The sequence below is a fragment of the Hyperolius riggenbachi genome, chromosome 8 (genome assembly GCF_040937935.1).
Source record: "Hyperolius riggenbachi isolate aHypRig1 chromosome 8, aHypRig1.pri, whole genome shotgun sequence".
Lineage (NCBI taxonomy): Eukaryota > Metazoa > Chordata > Amphibia > Anura > Hyperoliidae > Hyperolius > Hyperolius riggenbachi.
Window position 1 is genome coordinate 80,885,455 of NC_090653.1, and position 23,171 is coordinate 80,908,625.

General features: G+C 44.5%; 1 protein-coding gene and 1 long non-coding RNA gene across 4 annotated transcripts in view; one reads left to right on the plus strand and one right to left on the minus strand.

Moving 5' to 3' along the window:
* Window positions 1-4,079: 4,079 nt before the first annotated feature.
* Window positions 4,080-17,844, minus strand: LOC137528970 (uncharacterized). Its single transcript, XR_011023512.1, has 3 exons — window positions 17,758-17,844; window positions 9,806-9,897; window positions 4,080-4,414 (listed from the first exon to the last, which is right to left on the minus strand). It is a non-coding gene; the product is annotated as an uncharacterized lncRNA (long non-coding RNA).
* ITPKC (inositol-trisphosphate 3-kinase C) overlaps window positions 16,371-23,171 on the plus strand; it is a 71,173-nt gene continuing 64,372 nt past the window's right edge. The window contains exons 1-2 of one of the 3 annotated variants that reach the window (XM_068250791.1): window positions 16,371-16,457; window positions 18,162-19,181. In XM_068250791.1, coding sequence (XP_068106892.1) covers window positions 18,237-19,181 — 945 coding nt within the window. In that variant the 5' untranslated portion in view covers window positions 16,371-16,457; window positions 18,162-18,236. Of the gene's footprint in view, window positions 16,458-17,003; window positions 17,096-17,928; window positions 18,068-18,161; window positions 19,182-23,171 lie in introns of those variants that run through there. The other 2 variants (XM_068250790.1, XM_068250789.1) reach the window with 2 other exon arrangements.

Sequence of the window (23,171 nt, forward strand, 5' to 3'; positions counted from 1 at the left end):
CCTATACATTCCTAGTGGTTTGGATCACCCTGAGCTGCTTGGTTACTCTGTATGTCATAACAGGCAATCAAAGAGCAGAATTTGTGACAATAAAAAAGTTAAACACCCTTTCCTGTAAAAAGAAATAAAAAATAAAATAACGTGTAGGTAATTGTGCTCTTTTGGTGGCATTTATGTCATGCAAATCAAATCTGTTTAGCAATTTTTTTCCCCAGTATCAGAGAATATACGCACATGAGTGTTTTTATACCTGTTTTATACCGTCATAAATATTTAACTAGAGGCTTTAAAGTGAACCAGAGGTGGGAGTTATATGGAGGCTGCCATATTTATTTCCTTTTAAGCAATACCAGCAAAATTGCCCGGCTGTCCTTTTGATCCTCTACCTCTAAAACTTTTAGCCATAGACCCTGAACAAGCATGCAGCAGATCAGGTGTTTCTGACAATACTGTCAGAACTGAGAAGATAAGCAGAAGGCTTGTTTCTGGTGTGATTCAGACACAACTTCAGCCAGATAGATCAGAAGGGCTGTCAGGCAACTGGTATTGTTTAAAAGGTAACAAATATGGCAGCCTCCATATCTCCCTCACCTCCGATTCACTTTAAAGGACAAGTGAGAAGTATATGGAGGCTGCCATATGCCCATATCTAGTTCCTTTCAAACAATACCAGTTGCCTGGCAGCCCTTCTGATCTATTTGGCTGAAGATGAGTCTAAATCACACCAGAAACAGGCATGCAGCTAATCTTGTCAGATCTGACAATACTGTCAGAAATGCCTGATCTGCCACATGCTTGTTCAGGGTCTGTGGCTAAAAGTATTAAGGTGCGTACACACATGCGACTATAGTCGTTTGTAACGATCGTTCCCCGATCTTTACCAACGACGATCATTACAAAAAACGAACCACCGACTATTAAGGCAAACGACGAACGAGCCAAATCGCTACAAAAGAAAGTTCTGTCTCGGCGGATTTTAACCAACGACGATCGTTTGCAAAAGTAGTACATCGTTGGAAACGATCGTTCGTACTAGGCTTGACATGCGCATTTCACTATTTCTCCATGGAACTTCTCATTTTTATGCGCAGGCGCAATAGTTGCTTTCTGTGATGTAACGTTCGTTCTAACGATCAGATCGTTACACACATTTTAAAACTATCTTTACTTAGGTCGTTCTTTCATCAATTAAAAGTTCGTTCGTCGTTCTTAACGAACGATCGTTGTCGCATGTGTGTACGTAGCATTAGAGGCAGAGGATCAGCAGAACAGCCAGGCAACCGTGCTGATGCTAACTTGCATTCAATTCGCTATAGCTATGCCATGTACAGCTATGGGTATTTGGATGTGATGTGCGGAAAACTGCAACAAGCACTACAGTGTTTGATGGTCAAATCTGGTGGCAATCTTTAAAAAATACCCGAAGTGACATGTGACATGATGACATGGACATGGGTGTGTACAGTGCCTAGCACACAAATAACTATGCTGTGTTTCTTTTTTTACTTTCTCTGCCTGAAATAGTTAAATATCAGGTATGTAAGTGGCTGACTCAGTCCTGACTCAGACTGGAAGTGACTACAGTGTGACCCTCACTGATAAGAAATTCCCCTTTTTATCTCTTTCCTGCTCTCAGAAGCCATTTTCTGCTAGGAAAGTGTTTTATAGTTGAAATTTCTTATCAGTGAGGGTCACACTGTAGTCACTTCCTGTCCGAGTCAGGACTGAGTCAGCCACTTACATACCTGATATTTAACTGTTTCAGGCAGAGAGAGAAAAAATGGAACACAGCGTAGTTACTTGTGTGCTAGGCACTGTACATACATATGTTTATCTCATCATGTCACATGTCACTTCAGGTATCCTTTAAAGGGAACCCAAAGTGAGAGGGATATGGAAGCTGAAACATTTATTTCCTGTTAAATAATGCAGAATGCCTGGCTGTCCTGCTTATCTTCTGCTGCTAATAATTTAAAGCCATAGACCCTGAACAAGCATGCAGATTAGATGTCTATGACAAAGATTAGCTGCGTGTTTCTTTTAGGTATGTTATTTAAACCCTACTGACCAGAAGGATCAGCAGAACTACCAGGCAACTGGTATGGTAAAGGAAATAAATATGGCATCCTCCAAAAGGTCTCACACCTCGAGTTCTGTTAGGGCTCGTTCACACCTAGGGCATTTTTGCCCTTTTCTCAAGCGCCGGAGATTTTGAAAATCGCCCTAAAAAGCTTGTGCAATGATTCCCTATGAGAGTGTTCTCATCTGAGTGGTTTGTTTCCAATCCACTCAGCAAAGCACTGCCTGTACAATTTTCTGAGCATTGTTGCTCAATAGAAGGTATAGGGAAATCGCAAAGCTCTTGAAAAAGCACTTTGTACCGCGTTTTCCTCAGCGCTTTGATGAATAATTACATTGTATTTATTAATTTCCGAGTCAAAGAGTTCACTTCCTGACTTGCCGAATCGCTCTGCAAAAGCGATTGGAAAGCGCTTTAAAAAAAAACGCAGCACCCACCCGAGCGCTGGGAGGGGGAAGAAAAAAATCGCCCAAAAAAATGCCGTCAGCGATTTCGATTTTAGATGTGAATAAAGCCTTAAAGTGTATGGCCAACTTTATACATTTGCAGCTCTGGCACTGATGGGGGACGGGTTATGTATGCATAAAAAAGTATTCTTAATTCTCATAAATCTTTTCTTCCAGATACCACCTACGACCTACCGTCTGTCAGCTGATCTTGTACACCAGCCAGGCACTTGAAAACATTCAGCACGGGCATAGGAAAGGCAGTCCCCTATGGAGTTAAATCTGGCTATGGCTATGCTCAGGCTCAGACTTACTTTTCAGATCTGATCACCAGCAAAAATGCACCAAGTTACTACTTCCTGTCAGGTGCTTAGTCAGACCACTTGTCTTACAACCATCATCTCTTCTCATCACTTGTACACTGTATATATATACTCATAGCTCCCATCTGTCCCTCTTTTGGAGGGACAGTCCCTCTTTGGGAGCCTTGTCCCTCTCTCCCTCTTTCATCCTCATTTGTCCCTCTTTCAGGAATGTGTCCCTCTTTCTATGTAAATATATATATTTCTCTACTAAAAATTCTTTATTCCCATCCTTTAAATTGATTCATTACTAATTTTAAAATGTTAATATGCATAAATTGAGCCAAGATAGAAAGAACCAGTGTGGTTTGAATTATAAAACAACCATTTTTTTTTAATGAAATCTTCATGGTATGCGTTACTAGGGGTGTGGCGGGGCGTGATCAGGGGTGTGAGGGGCATGGCTTAAGTGTCCCTCTTTCTCATCTCAAAAAGTTGGGAGGTATGGTAATTCTTAACCAAATCTGCCATTTACTTTTCTGTTGTTGAGCAACTTTTTATGTGTTTTTTCTTGGTTTATGGTGCTATGTCACTTTTGAATTCCTTTAGCTGGATTCACACTTTGCGCATTGCATAACATGCATGTTATGACGCGCATGTACTGTAGGGCATGAGTTATTCCACTCATGCCATTTTAAAGCCTGGTCATTGTATACAAATATAAGGGCAGTGAGTTCACATGCAGAATTATTGTGCAACACAAAGCGGACGGTGTGAGTGCACCATTCACCTTTACTCTATTACACCCCATTCATTTTGGTGTAAGCATTTCTATATTAGTTTCTGTGTTAAGTGGCACAGTGATTAAGTATCTGTGGTTGAATGACTTGTATCGCAGTACCAGCGTATGATTGCCTATGTCAGCCAGTCCTATTTTTGGCACTTCCACATCTGAGTGAGTCACTGACTGCTGGCTGTTTATTAGCATGAAACTCATGTCAGCGTCACATCTGTGGAACAACAATAACCCCCCAGCTGGGCTTGTGTCAGCAGGATAATGCATGATACTCTATTCTATAGATGAGGTGACAGAAGTATGTGTGTACCTTATTGTTTTCATGTACAAAGTGTGACAGTGCCACTCTAGGGTGTGTCTCTTCCAGTAGCACTTCATCCCAGTACATTCTTTGAAAATCTGAAATAAAAAGATTCATTAATCTGTGCGGTTTGTGTAAAGTACTACCTGTTTTATTACTGGTCTTGATTCATTAAAGTGGTACTCCAGGCTCAGAAATAAAAGTACCATGGCAAAGCCCACTGAGAGCAGATTTGCTATGGCCATGTCACCTTATAAAACGAGCCTGAAAAGTTCAAAATAACAATCACAAATATGAACACAAAAACATAAGTGGGCAGCATAGTGGCACAGTGTTTAGAACTCTTGCTTTGCAGCGCTGGGTCTCCAGATCTAATCCCAGCCAGGGCACTATTTGCACGGAGTTTGTATGTTCTCCCCATGTCTGCGTGGGTTTCCTCAAACATACAGATAGGTTGATCGGCTTCAGGTAGTGTGAGCTTCAGGCAGACTGAAAAAGAGTGCACAGTTCGGTTTGATTACACAGGCATTATCGTCGTCTTAAATTTAGAAGCCATAAAGTGGAAATCAAACACTTGTGATCATTGTGATATGGTTACTAGTTCTACAAATGGTTCAACATCAATATATTCATAATCTCTCTAACTGCATTTGAATTTTAAAGTATTTCTCAGTTTTCTTGCCTAATTTTGACATTACTGTATCTATTTAATATTCAGTGCCTAGCAAATGATAAACATGCCTCATTATTAGAGATGGGAAAGAGTAAAGGGGAATGGGTAGAAAGAAAGCATTCATATGTAATTGTGCAATAAAGCTAAGTTGAGGGGTATATAGGATGTGCCATTGTTGACTCCCCTTTGTACATGCTGTTAGGGTGAATGCTATGCTCAGCTATTCCTCTGGCTTTATTTTATCTCTCTTCAAATCACTCTGTAACTGCTTCTGCACAAGCTTCTCCACTGATTTAAGGTGGCCACTAATGATCCAATTTCTAGCGAAAAATCGTTCGAGCGATCAGAAATTCTGATCGGAAGTGAAATATTGTAATACATCGTTCACTACACCATCAACCAACCAATCTTTGCTTCCTATCTATCACAACCAACAAGAAAATTCAAAATTTGGATCAACGAAAATTCATTCGGACGACATTTTTTTCACTCGTTCATAATCGATTGTGTCCACCAACGGAGGTTATTTACAACCAATCCGATCAGAATTTCTGATCGCTCTAACGATTTTTCACTAGAAATTGGACAGTTAGTGGCCACTTTTACCCTCCTTCCCATTCTTGCAATTGTCTCACACTGTAACTGCTTCTGCTCAAATAGTAGAATTAATAGCCGCTCAACCTCAGAACCAAGAAACTCCATTCCAATATCAAACAGCAAAGAAAGCTTTTGTGGACAGATTTGTAGGTCAGACACAGTATCTTGAATCTGATTCTGGACTGGATAGGAAGCCAGTGGAGGGATTCAAGGAGGTGATCCACCGTGGTGGAGTGATGGGAGAAGTGGATAATTCTGGCTGCCACATTCATGATGGACTGCAGTGGAGCTATTCGGGTCATAGGGAGACCAGACAGAAGAGTATTGCAGTAGTCAAGGCGGGAAATTATGAGGGCATGGATGAGGAATTTGGTGGTGGCAGAGGTCAGGAAAGGGCGAATCTTACAGACGTTACGAAGGTGGAATTTGCAGGACTTTGTGAGGTTTTGGATGTGGGGAGTGAAGGAGAGTGCGGAGTCCAGGGTGACACCCAGACAGCGGGCTTGAGAGGTATGGCGAATGGTAGTGTGGTTAACAGTGACCTGCGCATCTGGGAGGTTCAGGGATAGCCAGGGTGGTAAGATCATAAATTCCGTTTTGTCTAGATTTAGTTTCAGGAACCTAGCGGACATCCAGGAGGAGATGGCTGATAGGCAGGAGGACACCTTGTCCATGGTAGTGGTCGAGATGTCAGGGGTGTGGAGGTAGATTTGGGTGTCATCTGCATACAGATGATAGTTAAAACCCATGGAGGAGATAACCTTGCCAATGGAGAATGTGTATAGGGTGAACAGTAGGGGGCCAAGGACCGAGCCTTGGGGGACTCCCACTGAGAGGTGGTTGGGGGTGGACGAGGACTCATTGAAGGCAGTCGTGAAGGAGCGGTTGGAGAGGTAGGATGAAAGCCAGGTCAGGGCGAGATCGTGAATGCCCACAGACTGGAAGGACTGGAGGAGTAGGGGATGATCTACTGTGTCAAAAGCTGCTGAAAGGTCAAGGAGGAGGAAAATGGAGTATTTACCTTCAGCTTTAGCTAAGGCAAGGTCATTGACCACTTTGGTGAGAGCCGTTTCGGTTGAGTGGGTAGGCCGAAATCCAGATTGCAGTGGGTCTAGCAGTGAGTTGGCATTGAGGTACTGGGTCAGGCATTTATGAACCAGACGCTCAATGAGTTTGGAGGCAGAGGGGAGGAGGGAGATAGGGCGGTAGTTGGAGGGTAGCGAGGGGTTGAGGGAGGGTTTCTTTAGCAGGGGTAGTACAGTGGCCTGCTTGAAGTCTGAGGGGAAGGTGCCTGTGGATAGGTAGAGGTTAAACAGGGTAGTGAGGACTCGGGCCAATTCCGTGAAGTGAGGCTGGAGTAAATCAGAAGTGATGGGGTCAAGGGGGGAAGCAGTGGTATGGGAAGTCTGCAGTAGGTGGTTGACTTCCTCGGTGGTAGTAGGAGTGAAGGAGGTGAGGGGAGGATAGGGTGGAGGAGGATCTGGTAGGGAGGGGGTGGGAGGGGAAGATTGAAGATTAGATATTTTCTGACGGATAGAGACAATTTTGTTGGTGAAGTGGGTGGCTAAATCTGTGGCAGAGAGGGAGGAAGCATGAAACAGATAACAAGGGTAAATAATTCATAGATTTGGCATACTTCAATGAAGGTGTCACTGAGCAGAGACAATGAAACAGTAAAAACTTAAAAACTAGATTTACATATAAAATAAAACTGTGGGATATCTAAAAAAGTCATTTTTAGGAGACTGAGGAATGAGGATAGACACAATTGTTTTTCTCATCAGTTTATTTTCACCTCGGATGTCCTTTAAGGAAGTGTCAGAATCTCCCTTAGTCTCTGATCACAGGTTTCCCTTCAGTCATTAACAAGTGTATATCTTGTGATGAGAGAATGTTGGAGGAGACTTTAGTCATTTGGCTTAAAAATAAAAAATTGGTGCTTTTTCACAGGTGGGCCTCAACAGACATGTTGACGGATCCTATGTTAAGTATTGGATACATTCAGACATGTCGGTTATGGTGAGAAAATGCAAAGTCCCGTAGTGCACAACTTTTCTGGACAGCAGGTGGATGTCAGACACACAATAGAATGATGAAAACTGCAGGGCTGTCACAACAAACCATATATTGGATCCTTTATGGCTATCCATTGCATGACCCCATTGTAGAGTAAACCTCTTCTCAATACGAAGTCATGGAGAAGAACATTATTAATTTATTATGCAAAAGATTTGTATGTTTCTATTTGGCTGGTCACTATCTGCCTACATAGGAAGTGAAAGTGAGTATACACTGGGCATTCTGGATTTCCATCACATTTAAAAAAACTACTGATAAGTTATTTGGTATCCCCTAAATCTAGGCTATCCTTGGTAGGACAAAAAGGTAGGACAGTGCAAAGCACTGCAAAAATGTCAGCACTATTTACAGTAAATAATAAACTATGTGCTGATACTGAACATTATCCGATTTCTGTCTCCACAGATAAACAGGTCAGACTGCAAAACCTAATCCTGCCTGAAGCCAGAGAAAATCGATGTTCGAGTGATACACTCAGCCATGAATTCCTTGGAACCGTGCTTTCAGATGCTTCAGTGATGCAGATGGGTGAAGCTTTCCCATGCAGCAAATACAATTTTCCTCATTGCAGATTCATACCGAACCATCAAATGCATTGGTAGTAACCTCTAGCATGGTGCCGTGCAATTGGGCGGCTTGGTCATGGCATCATCACCCAAAGAGAGTCTCCAAGCAACAGTAGCTGCAATGGAGAGTTCACAGCTGGAGGGTAGAGGGAGCTCTTAAAGCAGGCATGGGCAAACTCGGCCCTCCAGCTGTTACGGAACTACAAGTCCCACAATGCATTTGCCTTTATGAGTCATGACTGTGGCTGTCAGACTCCTGCAATGCATTGTGGGACTTGTAGTTCCGTAACAGCTGGAGGGCCGAGTTTGCCCATGCCTGTCTTAAAGTGAACCAGAGACGAAGCACCCTTATGTATTTTACCATATATATCAGTGGGAACATTAGAGAAAACGCCTACACTGCTCTCTGTCTTATCATTCACTGCTCAGGCTGCTTGTTATCAGCCCAAATAAAATCCCAGACTGAGCATTCAGTCTGGCTTTGCAGAGCCAGAAGGGGGCAGGCTTGGGCTTGAAAAGACATCAGAGAAGACAGACTCAGCTATAATGATTCCTGAGCAAAGCCAGACTGAATGCTCAGTCGGGGATTTTATCAGGGCTGTTAACAAGCAGACTGAGCAGTGAAGGATGTAGCAGAGAGCAGGGTAGGTGTTTTCTCTAATGTCCCCACTGCTATATATGGTAAAAGGTGCTTCGTCTCTGGTTCACTTTAAGACTATGGAGAAAAGGAGAAAATAGCCTGGCCAAGAAAATACCCTGCCAGCAGAGGTGTGAAGAGATCAAAGGGCAGAGCATACCATAGCCTGGATCTGGCAGAAGCAAAACAGCCTCAATTCTGGTAGCTATGTGAGATAAATATTTTTTGTAGGTAAAATACCTCATGCAGTATTTTTCTCTTTTTTTTAGCAATTCTGAAAGATTTTTCTGCCTTTCCAAACATGCTTTAAAACGTGAGAAAAAAATGCATAAAGTGCGGTACAACGTGTGGTATTTCAGCAATAGGCATGCAGTAAATAAATAATAGTACTGTTTAATTGTCTTCCATAACTTAGGATAGTCTTTGGAAGATGTATTTTTTTTTTTTGAGGGAGGAAGGTGTATTTGATTGTGAAGCAACCTATGAAAAGTATATTTATAGGCATCCCCTATAAAAAAAATCCAGTAAATATTTGGAGTTTTATTTCTACTATTCTTTCCGATTACACAGCCTAAATAGGAACTCCACTAAAAACTGCAAAATGCATACAAATTGACTTTACCTCTAGGTATAGGCAGGTCTTAAAAAGACCCTGAAGTCCCTTCAAAATCAGCTTTTTTCTTCAAAAATCTGTTTCTCATCCCTGCCCTACCTAAAACGCTGCATCCCCGTGGCTGTAATCTAACTAAATCCCCCCCCAAACTCCAGGGGGGGGGGGGAGGATCCGGGCAGCGCTTCCGTGAGAGGCAGAGCTTTCAGCTGCAGCTCTGCCTCTCGGCGTGTCTATCAGCCCGGATCACCGCCTCCACCCCTCTGTCTTCCTTCACTGAGAAGGGCGGGGGAGAGGCGGAGATCCGCCGCTGATAGACGCGAATGGAGGCAGAGCTGTGGCTGAAAGCTCTGCCTCGAACAGCAGCAAAATCCACGACCAAGAAAGTTGTGTATTTTGCGGGAGAGAGGGAGGTGGGAGTTAGGTAGGATTTAGTTAGATAACAGCCGCGGGGATGCTGCATTTTAGTTAGGGCAGGGATGAGAAACAGATTTTTGTGAGACTTCAGTGTCTCTTGATCGGTAAATTATGTGCTAACATGCCCCCTAATTTCTATGAGAATAGCTATTTTCAGTAAAATTAATGCCACTTACCTCACAAATTACCTTATAATTTACCGCATGAGATAAAACATGACTAAAACCTACCAGAATTGCTAAATGTCTTTACCTCATGAGGTAAATTACTGTACATGAGGTAATGTGTTTGAAAACCCTACCAGAATTGAGGCCAATGTGCAACGGTCTGCTGCCAGCAGCAGTGTAGAGTGTCCAGCAGTCCATTAGAGAGAGTCTCCTTATGCAACCTAGACTGGACAACAAAATATATATTATCCAAAGGCACATGCAGAGTCCCCATTGGGCAGAGAGCAGAACGACCTATTATTATTACATGCTCTGCCATGTGTCCCACTATTATGCAGCCCAGCCCAGAATGCTGATGACTTATCTGTTACAAAGTGGTCCTGGCATAAAAACCTTCCTCTGTGGGCATCGGAATACAGATCTCATGCAAACACCCTCTTTTATGGCCGGTTCTTGGCTCAGAAGTATCTCATTCCTCAGCTGGTATTGGTGCATGTAGATTAAATGGGAAACTAGGGTCTGACTCTGCACTGAGTGGAGGAAGAGAGGAAAATATTTCCTGTATCAGAATTTGCTCCAGTCACAGCAATAAGGATTTCCCCCCTCAAACAAATTTGGTACTCCCTTACAATCCCCAAACATATGGATCTCTGTTCTTCTACCATCCTTACAGTTTTTACCAGGGATTTTAGCATTCCCTGGTTGTCCAATGGTTGCAGAACCCTTATAATTATGGACTGTTCATTTTCATTCTACTGGTCCCACTCACAGTAGTCCCCTGTACTGAAGTGGTTTCCACCTACCTCCCCCATACAGCTTAACCTAGCATAGCCAGCCCCCTTTCTCATCTAGCTTTCCATGTTATCCTAGCTGTTTTCATCATTTATAAATATTTCCATGGTGGTCTTGTGGTCCCCCAGCCCTTCCCCATAAACGAAAAAAAAAAACACATTGATGGGTACAGTATTAATAAATGAACTAATTCCTTTTTTTTCCGGTCTCTGAGAAATCAGGCTCAAAAATCTGGTACTTCCTGTTTCAAGATGGCTGTGACCTTTTTAAAACTTTCAGGCATTGGTGTAGCAATATGGGGTGCAGAGGTTGCGACCGCATCGGGGCCTTTGGTCCAAAGGGGCCCACCCTCAACCACAGTATTAGCTAATCGCTCTTTATTGGTCCTGTTTTAATAATAATCACGTCTATAGATGCTTTGAAGAGTAGTAATCATTAATAAACTATTCCCCATCCCCTTCTTGCACCTCAGACACTATGGTTGTCCTTGGTAGGTTTTGGTGTGCTGTATCAATTCTTATGTATAAAGTGCATGGGGGGCCCAATGTAAAACCCGCACTGGGGCCCGTAGTGCCTTAGCTATGCCACTGCTTTTGGGTTACTGCTTTCCTTTCTCCTCGCATGCAGCACTCCCGAGCGTGCAACCCTGCTCCAAGACCCAATTGTGCATGGAGCTTAGGCAGGCTGGGTGTGCACGCATGCGCAGAAAAGCCTCACTGAACCTGGCACACGCTGGAGTCACCAACTATGGATTTTGCAAACATGGCCACAGTTTCACAGAAACCGCAGCCGGCTGCACTTTGCAGCGTGTGCAGGTAGGGAAAACTTCTACAACGTGCATCCTGTAGCGCCAGATTCTCCCTGCTAGTTAGGGACCCTCAGCTGTTAGAGGCTCAGCATTGGTAGCACGCATGAGAGGGGCGGTGCTAGTGACGGGAAGGGGGGATGGGCAGCAATTGATAGGCAGGGCTACAGAGATCAGCTCTGCCTCTTTTAACAGTACTCAACGAAGTTGGTCAAATACTTTGCCTGTGATTTTGGGGTACAGGTGGGTCTCGCCAGGGCCGGCCCTAGACTTTTTGCCTCCTGAGGCAAATTTAGGAGAAAATTGCTGAGGCCCCCCCCCCCCCCCGCCCGTCCGTGGGTGCTGGGGGGGGGGGGGGGGGCGGCCGCCGAGCCGGAGGGGTAGCGGGCAGGTCGGGGGTATTGGGCCTAGCGGTGGGGAGGGTCGCCTGGGTCCCCCGATCTGCGCTCCCCTCCAGCTGTAATTAGGAAGCAGCCGCTTGCAGATCGTAAGAGGCACGGGCGGGGAGGACTCACCTTATCCGCGTTCCATCGTGCGCTCCACTGACGTCACTTCCTGCATCGCCGTCCACTTACAATACAGTGGGCGGCGATGCAGGAAGTGACATCAGTGGAGCGCTCGCTGGAACGCGGAAAAGGTGAGTCCTCCCCGCCCGTTGCCTCTTACAATCTGCAAGCAGCTGCTTCCTAATTACAGCTGGAGGGGAGCGCAGATCGGGGGACCCAGGCGAGGGAGGGGGGGTCCGACCCCCCCTCCCCACCGCTAGGCCCAATACCCCCGACCTGCCCGCTACCCCTCCGGCTCGGCGCCCGCCCCCCCCCCCCCAGGCGGGTGCCGCCCCTAGAAGTTTGCCGCCTGAGGCAAATGTTTCACCCCGCCTCATGAGCGGGCCGGCCCTGGGTCTCGCATCACAGCTAAATGGGATATAACATTGAAAGGGACAGCAATATACCTGAAAAAAATGCTACAGATTTCCTTTAAAGTGTACCTGTAGGGAAGAAAATACCTCTATGGGGTACTCACTTCAGGAGGGAAAATACTTTGAATCCTGGAAAGGTTTCTCATCCTTCACCAGCCATTCCAGCACTGGGACCCAACAAAAAGCCTCTTGTCAACACCTTGCGCATGGCCACTAGCACTCAAGCTCCAGCAGATTGGGTCTGTGTTATTGCGCATGGGCAAATCATCTGCGCAGTAGCATGGACCCAATCCGGCTTGGCTTTTTCCGTCCTACTAGGTACGTGCTAGGGAGCAGTGAGGCTCTGCTACAGGGGTCCCTGCTCGCCAACAGCTTGGTGGAGGAAATCGGTGGAAGCCTCTTGAGGATCCAGGTGCTTTCCGTCCGAGGCAAGTATTTCATTTTTCTTCCCCTTAAAGAGAATCTGTACTCTGAAATTCTTACAATAAAAAGCATACCATTCTATTCATTATGTGCTCCTGGTCCCCTCTGTGCTGTTTCTGCCATTCTCTGCTGCAAACCTGGCTTGTAATTGCCAGTTTTAGGCAGTGTTTACAAACAAACTAACCAGCTTCTAATAGGCTCAGCTAAGCAGAGTGTGTTAGTCACACAGAGCCTGCAGGGGGTGTGTACAGCTTCTAGCTAATCACAAGCAGCCCTGCACATTCCAGTCTGACTGCCTCAGCCTGACTGTGCCGACTATAGAGAGAAGATTAGATCATATAACAGAGATAACACAGCTACTGTGCAATTAGGAAAAGCTGCAGTAAGCCAGACCACATTAGAAAAGGCATAGGAACTTATAGCATAGAAGAAATAAAGATAAACAATTTGTTACAGAGTCTCTTTAAGGCCTCTTTCACAGTGGGACATTGCGTTTGATGCGACGTTAAAGTCGCACAACGTGCCCCTAACGCAGCGCATGTAGGTTATGAAATTGGACGTTATTTTCCACTGCGTTATGTGTCTCTTGGGGCGCCATTTTCGTTGCATACTGATGGAACAAAAATGGCGCATGCGTTACATTTAAAAAAAAACAAAACATTACTGAGCATGTGCAACACACATAACGCAGCAAATGTATTGCTAAACGCACAGCATGCAGCACTCCCTAAATATTGCTACACGTTACACACAATGCAACGTGTGCACTGTGAATGTCGCACAGACTTTGTATTGCTATGCGTTAGTCTGTTATACATTTTCATAATGTGCGCCTTTAACGTCCCACTGTGAAAGCGGTCTTAACAAACACGTTTATTTTAAGTATAACACATTTAGAAAATAAAAGATCATATATAAAACACCAAATTAGTATTTTAGCTTATTAAAAGCAATAGTAAATGCTTTGAAATTGTTTAACATAGACCAGCCTTTCTCAACCTTTTTACCCTGGAGGAACCCTGCAAATAACTTTTGGATCTCGAGGAACCCCTGCATTTATTTTTCCGGAGGCATGGTCTTTAAAAGTATGTGTAGCTGTTTATTTCACTACCCCCTATTACACTGACACTCATTATACTGTCTCCTGAGCCTCCAATTTAGTGCTTCTTGTTACACTACCACCTATTATAGTGTGCTCTATTATACTTCCCCCACGATGGGGGAAAATGCCAAGGAACCCCTGCAGAGTGCTCAAGGAACCCTGGTTAAGAAAGCTTGACATAGACTATTACTAAATATTTTGTGCAAAGGGATACTTGACATCATCTTTCTCATCCTAGGGGGTATTTGGTGAGCCAAGTTTATCAAAGGGGGACATACCAATAAATGATGGGAAACCCTCCACTAGAGAAGTGTTTCCCACAGAGGCGTATCTAGAGGGGTGCAGGCATGGCTCATGCCATGGGCGCCACTGCACCATGGGCGCCATGCCTGCCCCCATGCCTCCTCATCACTCAGACCTCAGATCAGCTTAATTCTGTTATCTGGAGAACATGGCTACTTAAATTATTTATGTGGGGCATACTTGGCGCAATTTTTTTTTGCCATAGGCTCTATATTACCCAGGTACGCCCCTGGTTTCCTTCCCATCATTTATTGGGATGTCCCTCTTTGATAAACTTGGCTCACCAAATACCCCCTAGGATGAGAAAGATGATGTCAAGTATCCCTTGGCACACAAATATTAAGTAATGGCCCATGGTATATTGCTCCAGTGTGAATGGGCTATTCACACTGGATCGGTATGCTGCGTTTTCCTCAGATTTAAGAATCGCCAACAATCGCTAGCACTTTGCAAAACACTACGGTAATTAAAAATATATGGCAGTGATCTCGCTGCAGCGATCACTGGTGATTCTTGGAAATCGAAAACGTGGTGCATGCCGCACCTTTTTTGCAAATTTAGAGCAATCGCAATAAAAATGTTAAAAGCAGCAAATTGCAATGGCTCAAAAATCGCAAAAATGTCCAGTAAAAATATGCAAAAAAATCTTTGTCGCAATATTGACAGCATTTTGCGACAAGGTTTTTTTTTTTTTTTGCATATCCCCAGTGTGAACGGCACCATAGAGCATTCCCCGATAGTCTAATGGTCCCCCATAAAGATTTCCCTCCTAGTCTAAGGGTCCCCCTCTCTCTTTACCACTTAAGCCCTAGGTTCTCAAAGTGTGGTACACGTACCCCAGGGGGTACTCAGGCTTGATATACTTAACCAAGAATAACTAATTTAGAGTTTTAGAAAATTATAAATCTTTTTTAAACAACACCAAATTAGTGTTTTAGCTAATTAAAAGCAATAGTAAATGCTTGTACATTGCTTAGAACCAATTATCATGTATAACGATTCAATATATATTTATCTAGGGATACTTGTGATAATGTTTACTATGCTATGGGGTACTACTTGGTGAGTACAGGGTTTTAAAAGGGGTACCGTACATACCAATAAAATGTTGAGAAATACTGACTTAAAGAGAACCCGAGGTGGGATTTAATTATGTTAGTGGGGCACAGAGGCTGGTTGTGAACACTAACACCAGCCTCTGTTGCCCCATGGTGTGCCTCCAGGACCCCCCTGCGCGTCGCCATACCCCCCGCAGTGCTAGCGACACACAGCGTGTCGCCAGCACAATGTTTACCTATGCCTGTCTGTTAGCGCCGCTCCCCCGCCTCCAATCAGCGGGAGGGAAGGGACGCGGCCAGGTAGCGCCGATACGGAGGAGGCGGGGGAGCGGCGCTAACAGACAGGCATAGGTAAACATTGTGCTGGCGACACGCTGTGTGTCACTAGCACTGCGGGGGGTATAGCGGCGCACAGGGGGGTCCTGGAGGCACACCATGGGGCAACAGAGGCTGGTGTTAGTTTGCACAACCAGCCTCTGTGCCCCACTAACATAATTAAATCCCACCTTGGGTTCTCTTTAAAGAAAACCTGAACTGAAAATTAAAAGTCAGAATAAGCATACATAAGTCATAGTTACCTTCCATGTAGTCTACTTCTCAGTGTCTTTCTCCTCTCCCGCGTCCTGTTTGTTCACTGTGATCAAGGGGATTTTCCATCCTCCATCTTGAAAATGGCCATTACCCATAACAGCGTTCTGGCCAGCACACAGTTAAAATGTAACATTGCCCACTTGAGCCATAGGGAAACATGGACATTACCTGGTACATCAGTTTTCCTCTCAACTATAACTGACAGCAACTGATATATTTCAGTTCTGACAAAATGTTGTCAGAACTGGAAGGGATTATTGTCAGAAGAAAATAGTGAGCTTCTGAGAGGAACTGATGGCAAGGTAACTATGCAATGTTCATTTGAAGTTACCTCATGTGTTTATTTTAAATATTTTTACACAGTACAGGTTCTCTTTAAATCGTTTTTTTGGAGCAGCGACCACCTAGGACCTAAAGGCCGAGTGGGGACGGTACTTCCCCACCTGCGGACACAAGTGGTTGCTTTTACTGCAACCCATGTTTGTGAGTATAATTACTGCTTTAACTAGCTACATCCAGATCCACTAACCATATTGCACCAGATTGGGCTCCCGGATCTCTCTGTGTTTTTTCTCTCTACTATTCTACAGTAAACTGTATCATCGCCCACTTGAGCCATAGGGAAACATGGACATTACCTGGTACATCAGTTTTCCTCCCAGCTATAACTGACAGCAACTGATATTTTACTGACAGCAACTGATATATTTCAGATCTGACAAAATATTTTCAGAACTGGAAGGGATTATTGTCAGAAGAAAATGGTGCGCTTCTGAGAGGAACTGATGGCAAGGTAACTATGTAATGTTCATTTGAAGTTACCTCATGTGTTTATTTTAAATATTTTTACTCAGTACAGGTTCTCTTTAACGGTCGACTAAAATCGGCCTAATCTCTCCTACTGACAAGATGGGTGTAAACTTGCTGGGTACAGGTAGGAGGCGCCCGGGAAAGGATGTTCAATATAATACTCTATATGGCAGTATCCAACTACTACAAAATAGGTTGTCCTACCTTATAGGTGTCCCTTTAGGAATTAGAGACAATCAGACGTAAAAAAGGAACAATTTTAATGGTGTACTAGATGACAACGCGTTTCACGGTCACAGCCGCTTCATCAGGTCAATAGCAGTGCCTGTAATGCAGGGAGTCCGTGTGTCCGGGCGCCAATAAGGTAGGATAACCTATAAGGTAGGACAACCTATTTTGTAGTAGTTGGATACTGCCATATAGAGTATTATATTGAACATCCTTTCCCGGGCGCCTCCTACCTGTACCCAGCAAGATGATACAGTTTAACTGTGTGCTGACCAGAAAGCAGTTATGGGTAATGGCCATTTTCAAAATGGAGGACGGAAAATTCCCTTGATCACAGTGAACAAACAGGACGCGGGACAGGAGAAAGACACCAAGGAGTAGACTACATGGAAGGTAAGTATGACTTGTGTATGCTTATTTTGACTTTTAATTTTCAGTTCAGGTTTTCTTTAAGGCCTGTGCTTGCTGGACTTTGTCATTTTTTTAAAAACACTTTTTCATGCGACCTTTTTACCGCATGTTTACCGCACGTTTAATGGTTGTTTCCGCATCTGTTTTACCGCATGCGGAAAATTTTAGTGAATGCGGAAAAAATGCGGAGTTTACCCCTGGCGGAAATTTTTCTTCTTTGACAATAGAGCCCATTGGGCTCAATTCTCAATGATTTTCCGCATGCGAAAATGCACTTGCGGTAAATTCCCGACTAAAAAAAAAACATCTTGACATTCACAAATGTGTACGCATGAAATTAACCGCATGCGTAAAAAATGCGGTAAAAGTCCGCAAAAGTCGGTAGTTTACCACCAAAAAAACATTACCGCACATGGTTTTGTGAATAGAGCCCATTGTGGGAAATAGTTGTTTATAGCTGTTTCCAACTGCCAAAAAAGCAAGCAGCAGCTACTTCCACTGACCTCACCTGCTAGCAGCAAAAAATGTCACCATCTGATAAATGTCAGAGTGTAAGTCAGGGAGAGGAAAGATTTTACAATGAGCAAACACTGACTAAATCATTTATACATAATTTTTGTAAAAATGAAGCACTTTTTTATTACATTATTTTCACTGGAGTTCCTCTTTAGGCGAAAAGGAGAGCTCAGAGTCATAACTGACTCACTCTTGCTTCCAGTGCTATGAGGGCGGAAGTAATGCAATTGGAGTGGCGTCGCCTTTTAAAGACGCCACTTTGCCCTTAGTCTCAGCAGCGCAGGCTCACAGAGCTGGGGGGCGTGTCTGAAGCACAATCATCACACCCAAACCTCCCGCCTCAGGAGTCAGGACCGCCCTCAGACTTAATACGAGCTGCAAGATGCTGGAATTCAGACTGAGCTGCACCGATCACTTCACGTACACATGAGAGAAACGGTGGGTGATCACTGATTGATTCATAGTCTTCATTGATTTATTGCCTGTGAACCACACCACTGTGATATGTTCTGTAACGTCTGATTCGTTTCAGGTCCGCCATTGAATAGCCTCCAAGTGCCTCCATCGGATCTCCAGAACCAAGCTACAAGCTGCTGCAGATCCTGACATGAGACTGGATGGGCAGGGAACGTGGCACGGAAGGGAGAAGTCCTCATCTGACGTCGCCAAGTGCGGAATGACTGCCAGAGAGAAAGTGTGGGGCGAAGGTGAAGGGAGAAAAAAATTGGGATCCTCAAAAGACCCCCTTCTGAACGCTGTGGGGGGCTCAGAGCACATTACAGAGAGTATGGTGAGCAGAGACTGCAGGACTGTGGAGGTGACTAGAAAGTTAGTTCTGGACGGCAAGCCTTCAGAGCATGCAGAAACTTGTTCATTGGTGGGTCTGAGTACCACAAGAGACCAAATGTCTAAAATATCTGTGAGCGAGGTGGCCACGCACGACAAACAGTTCAAAAAAGTCTCCAAAGAAGTGGCCACTGCATTGTACTGCACTGAGGTTCTGTCGCATACCAACATTCCTGGGAACAATGAAAAATATGGGCCAAACTTTTACCCACATACTAGTACCATGGAAGAGTTGTGGAACAGTAACTCTGGAATGCCTGGACTAAGGTTAACCATTACACCACCGGACGCAGACATCACCAGCGGATCACATCAGATTGATGAGCCACCAACAGACTGGCTGTTGCATAGAAGAAGGGCTCCTCTGCTTAGGAACTCCGAAATACACAACTATTCCATTCCTAAACTCATTGTCACCCGTGATGCCAGTCCGAAGCGAACTTTCCCACCTTCCCCATCTCCACAAATGCATGAAACGGGTTTTGCCCTGGACGTTCCCTTCTCAGGTGAAGCGGAGTCCCCTGCCTCAGACAGTGGCTGTGGTGGATCTCCTGTGCCTTCTCTTTTCCTACGCAAGCTGTCCAGTTCCTCTGGTCTGTCTTCTGCTTCATCATTTGAGGAGTCTGAGGATGATTTTATTGGCAGCGATGTGGAGCCCAATGGTTTACAGATGCTCATCTGCAGTCCTGATGAGCAGGGAGCTGCTGTGAGTATAACGCATACAGTGTTTGACAGTAGGGTCGATTTTATTAAAATTGGAGAGCATGAGTAATCCAGCAAATATGGACTGGAGGACTATTAAGTTGCAAAAGTGTGCATCCCTTACCTTGGTCAGACCATGCTGATAAATTAATAGTGCTATCATTGCAAATGTTGAGGACCTGTAACACAAATTTTTGTTGTAATAAACACAGGTTGTTCTGCATTTTTAAGAAATACGTTTTTGCTGTGGTTGCTTCATGTGACTTCAGTACCACAACAAAACTTCTGTTTCAGTATTGTCAATCTTCACCATACTCTATTATATGGCCGAGGCAAAGTTGGCAACTTTTGCTGCTTAATAGTAAACTATTCATAAATTTTAAAGAATTCAAGTCCAGGTTTGCTGAAACACTTTAAGTACTTGGAGAAATGTCACTTGCATTGAAGTGTGTGTGTGATTATTTTAGGTGTTTAAATGTGCATGAGCTGTTTGGCTCTGTGCTGAGCATCCCATTCTGTTCCAAGTCAGGAAGAGGTTAATGGGAACCCAAAGTAAGAGGGATATGGAGGCTGACATGTTTATTTCCTTTTAAATAATGCACATTGCCTGGCTGTCCTGCTGATCCTCTTCCTCTAATGCCTATAGCCATAGACCCTGCACCAGCATGCAGATCAGGTTTCCTATAACAAATTTGACAAGATTAGCTGCACACTGATTTAGACCCTACTGACCAGAAAGATCAGCAGGGCTGCCAGGCAACTGGCACTGTTTAAAAGGAAATAAATATGGCAGCTTCCATAGGTCTCACGTCTCCGGTTCCTTTTAAGAAGGCAATATCTAGCTACAGCTCTCAGCAGAAAGTATAATAGTTTGTGATGGCTGTATTGCTAAGGAATTTCAAAATCCATCGGAATTATTTTTAGGAGCCGATGCCATTGACAACTATTACCGAAAAACTCAAACGTTTACAAGTCAGATGCTTCTGGGACTTGTCCAACCCTGAATCAGTGATTGGTTGAGTAGTAGCATCTAGCTCAACGAATCACTGAAGAGGAGGTCTCCAATATTTGGGACAACTGTACTCACTCTATATTTTCACTGTAAAGTACACATGAAGCATGTCTTAAAAAATAAAAAAGCTAGATACTTTTACATACTTACCTTGATGGTGGGAAGCCCCTGGATGGTCATGAGGCTTCCCGCATCTTCTATCAGCTCACTGTTCCAGCAAAGGGTCCCTCTAAATGTGTTTGTCTTACACTAGTCACATATGTTTGTTCTGGCTCAGCTTCCTGCCATAGACTAGCAGTGAGTAGGATCTGTGCATGCCCAGTAAAATGAACGTGCTTCAACACAACTTTTTCCTCTGTGCAAAGGCACTTTGTTCTAATGGACATGCACAGATCTTACTTGAGCATGCCCAGTTGGGATGGGCTCATTCATGGCCAAGAGGGTGGCCAGAAGAAACTTATTCAACTGGCACATAGAGATGTAGGCAAACAGCAGGCCCTGTACTACTTCCATGTCGCAATGTCCCGGAGTAGTGCGCCTGCCTGTGTCTGCACGCGTCCTTTAATACACATGCCTGGCGGTGCGCGTCATTACCATCAGAGACACGCACCGCCGGGCCAGGGCATGTGTACTAAAGGACTTGTGCAGACATGGGCAGGCGTACTTCTCTAGGACACTTCGACCCAGAAGTACTACATGGCCAGACTGCCCATAGAGATTCGCTGGCGAGCTGTTCGCTAGCATCTCTACTTGCACAAGTCGTGTAGGTTTAGAGAAACCCAGCGCTAGAATAACTGGCTGTAAGGGCTTCAACCCACTAGGGAGATTTTGGGATCGCCGTGGGGGGACGTATTTGTGCGATTGCGATTGCGGGGTAGTCGCAGACACAGGACATGAATAATTTTGTGCTCAATGCTAACTATATAAGTGCTACAAAAATCATTTTTCACAAACTATTTTGCAGCGCTTTGGGGGCCAAGTGATTACGCTTTAAATAAATGTTTTATTATACTTACCTAGTGTCTGTATTTCCTGCTTCCATCTGTAGCTCCGCCCCTAAAGGAATGGGTCACAGTTGCTCCTCTGGTCGTAGAGAAGCACCTATGACCTCTTCCTTTAGGGGGCGGTGCTATGGATGGAAGCCGAGCACCTGGTGGTAAGTATAATACGTTTATAAAACATGCGAATCGCTAATGGGAAGCACTGTACAAGTTACTGTACAGCGATTCCAAGCGTCTAGGAATCACTGCACACAGCGTTGCGATTTTTAAAGCGATGCAGCAAATTCCTTGTGGGTTTCAGGCCTAAGAGATTCTGGGAAACTTCTACCATTACTGAATGAAGTATCCAACTTTTCTTTATTTAAAATACTTGAAGTGTGCTTTAACCACTTGCCGACCGCACACTCATAACGTGCGTCGGCAAAGTGGCAGCTGCAGGACCAGCGACGCAGTACTGCGTCGCCAGCTGCAGCCTAATTAATCAGGAAGCAGCCGCTCGTACGAGCGGCTGCTTCCTGTCAAATCACGGCGGGGGGCTCCGTGAATAGCCTGCGGGCCGCCGATGGCGGCTCGCAGGCTAGATGTAAACACAAGCGGAAATAATCCGCTTTGTTTACATTTGTACGGCGCTGCTGCGCAGCAGCGCCGTAAGGCAGATCGGCGATCCCCGGCCAGTCAGCGGCCGGGGATCGCCGCCATGTGACAGACCACATCCTGTCACTGGCTGCACAGGACGGATAGCGTCCTGTGCAGCCCGGAACACCAGGGGGAGGCAGCAGGTAGGAGAGGGAGGGGGAATTTCGCCGCGGAGGGGTGCTTTGAGGTGCCCCCCCCGCCACCCACAGCAGGCAGGAGAGATCAGACCCCCCCAGCACATCATCCCCATAGGGGGGAAAAAAGGGGGGCAATCTGATCTCCCTGCCTGCACCCTGATCTGTGCTGGGGGCTGCAGAGCCCACCCAGCACAGATCAATCAAACCAGCGCTGGTCCTTAAGGGGGGGTAAAGGGTGGGTCATCAAGTGGTTAAAGAGACACTGAAACTAAAAAAAAAAAAAATGATATAATGATTTGTATGTGTAGTACAGCTAAGAAATAAAACATTAGGAGCAGAGACGTGAGTCTATTCTTTCTAGTACAGGAAAAGTTAAGAAACTGCAGTTGTTATCTATGCAAAAGAGCCATTGCGCTCCACATTTTCAAAGTCGCAGAGAGCTCTGTCTTCTGAGGCTTGTCAGTCATTGTATTTTCTTTTCCTCTCCAGAGGACAGGTCAATAGTTCACTAACCTGCTCCGTAAAATCATTTAGAATGCTGAGAAGTGTGTAAACTGCAAATAGAGAATAATGCAATGTTATAAAAAAAAACCTACCGGTATATAATAGAAAATAAAAATATGAAAATATTTTCTTTGCTACTAATGTCCTAGTGATTATCCGTACTACATAACCAATTCATTATATCATATTTTTTTTTCCGCTTCAGTGTCTCTTTAAAGCAAAATGTTGTATGTAGCTTTAGGTTCTCAAATGTTTTTTAGCTTTTGTAAGTGACCGGTGTTTTGCATCTGTGCTGATCAGGCATGAGCACACATTGTACCTTGAGGAACAATATAATATTTTGTTAGTGGTTTGTACTGATAAGCCAGAAAACTGTTGCAAAATTGAAGCTGTTGCTAGTGGCAACCAATCAAAACAAACCACCAAGTTAGCTACTGGTGAGGTAAAATAGCTATACCTTTTTTAAATTTTTGGTTTACGTTTTTTTTTTTTCCCTTTTTCGTGCTGTGGTGCATATTTTCTCAAGTGCTTGTACTTGGTAACTGCCTTTACACATGTTGCTGCTTGTTTCTTGGCTGCCATGCTCTTGAACCGCTACATTACTTAGCAATAGGAACAAGTACGTAGGTTTGAGACATTGCTGTTCCGGGTCAGTGTGCATCTCTAGCTATAGGTGAGTATAGAAACCACAGGATGGGAACCGA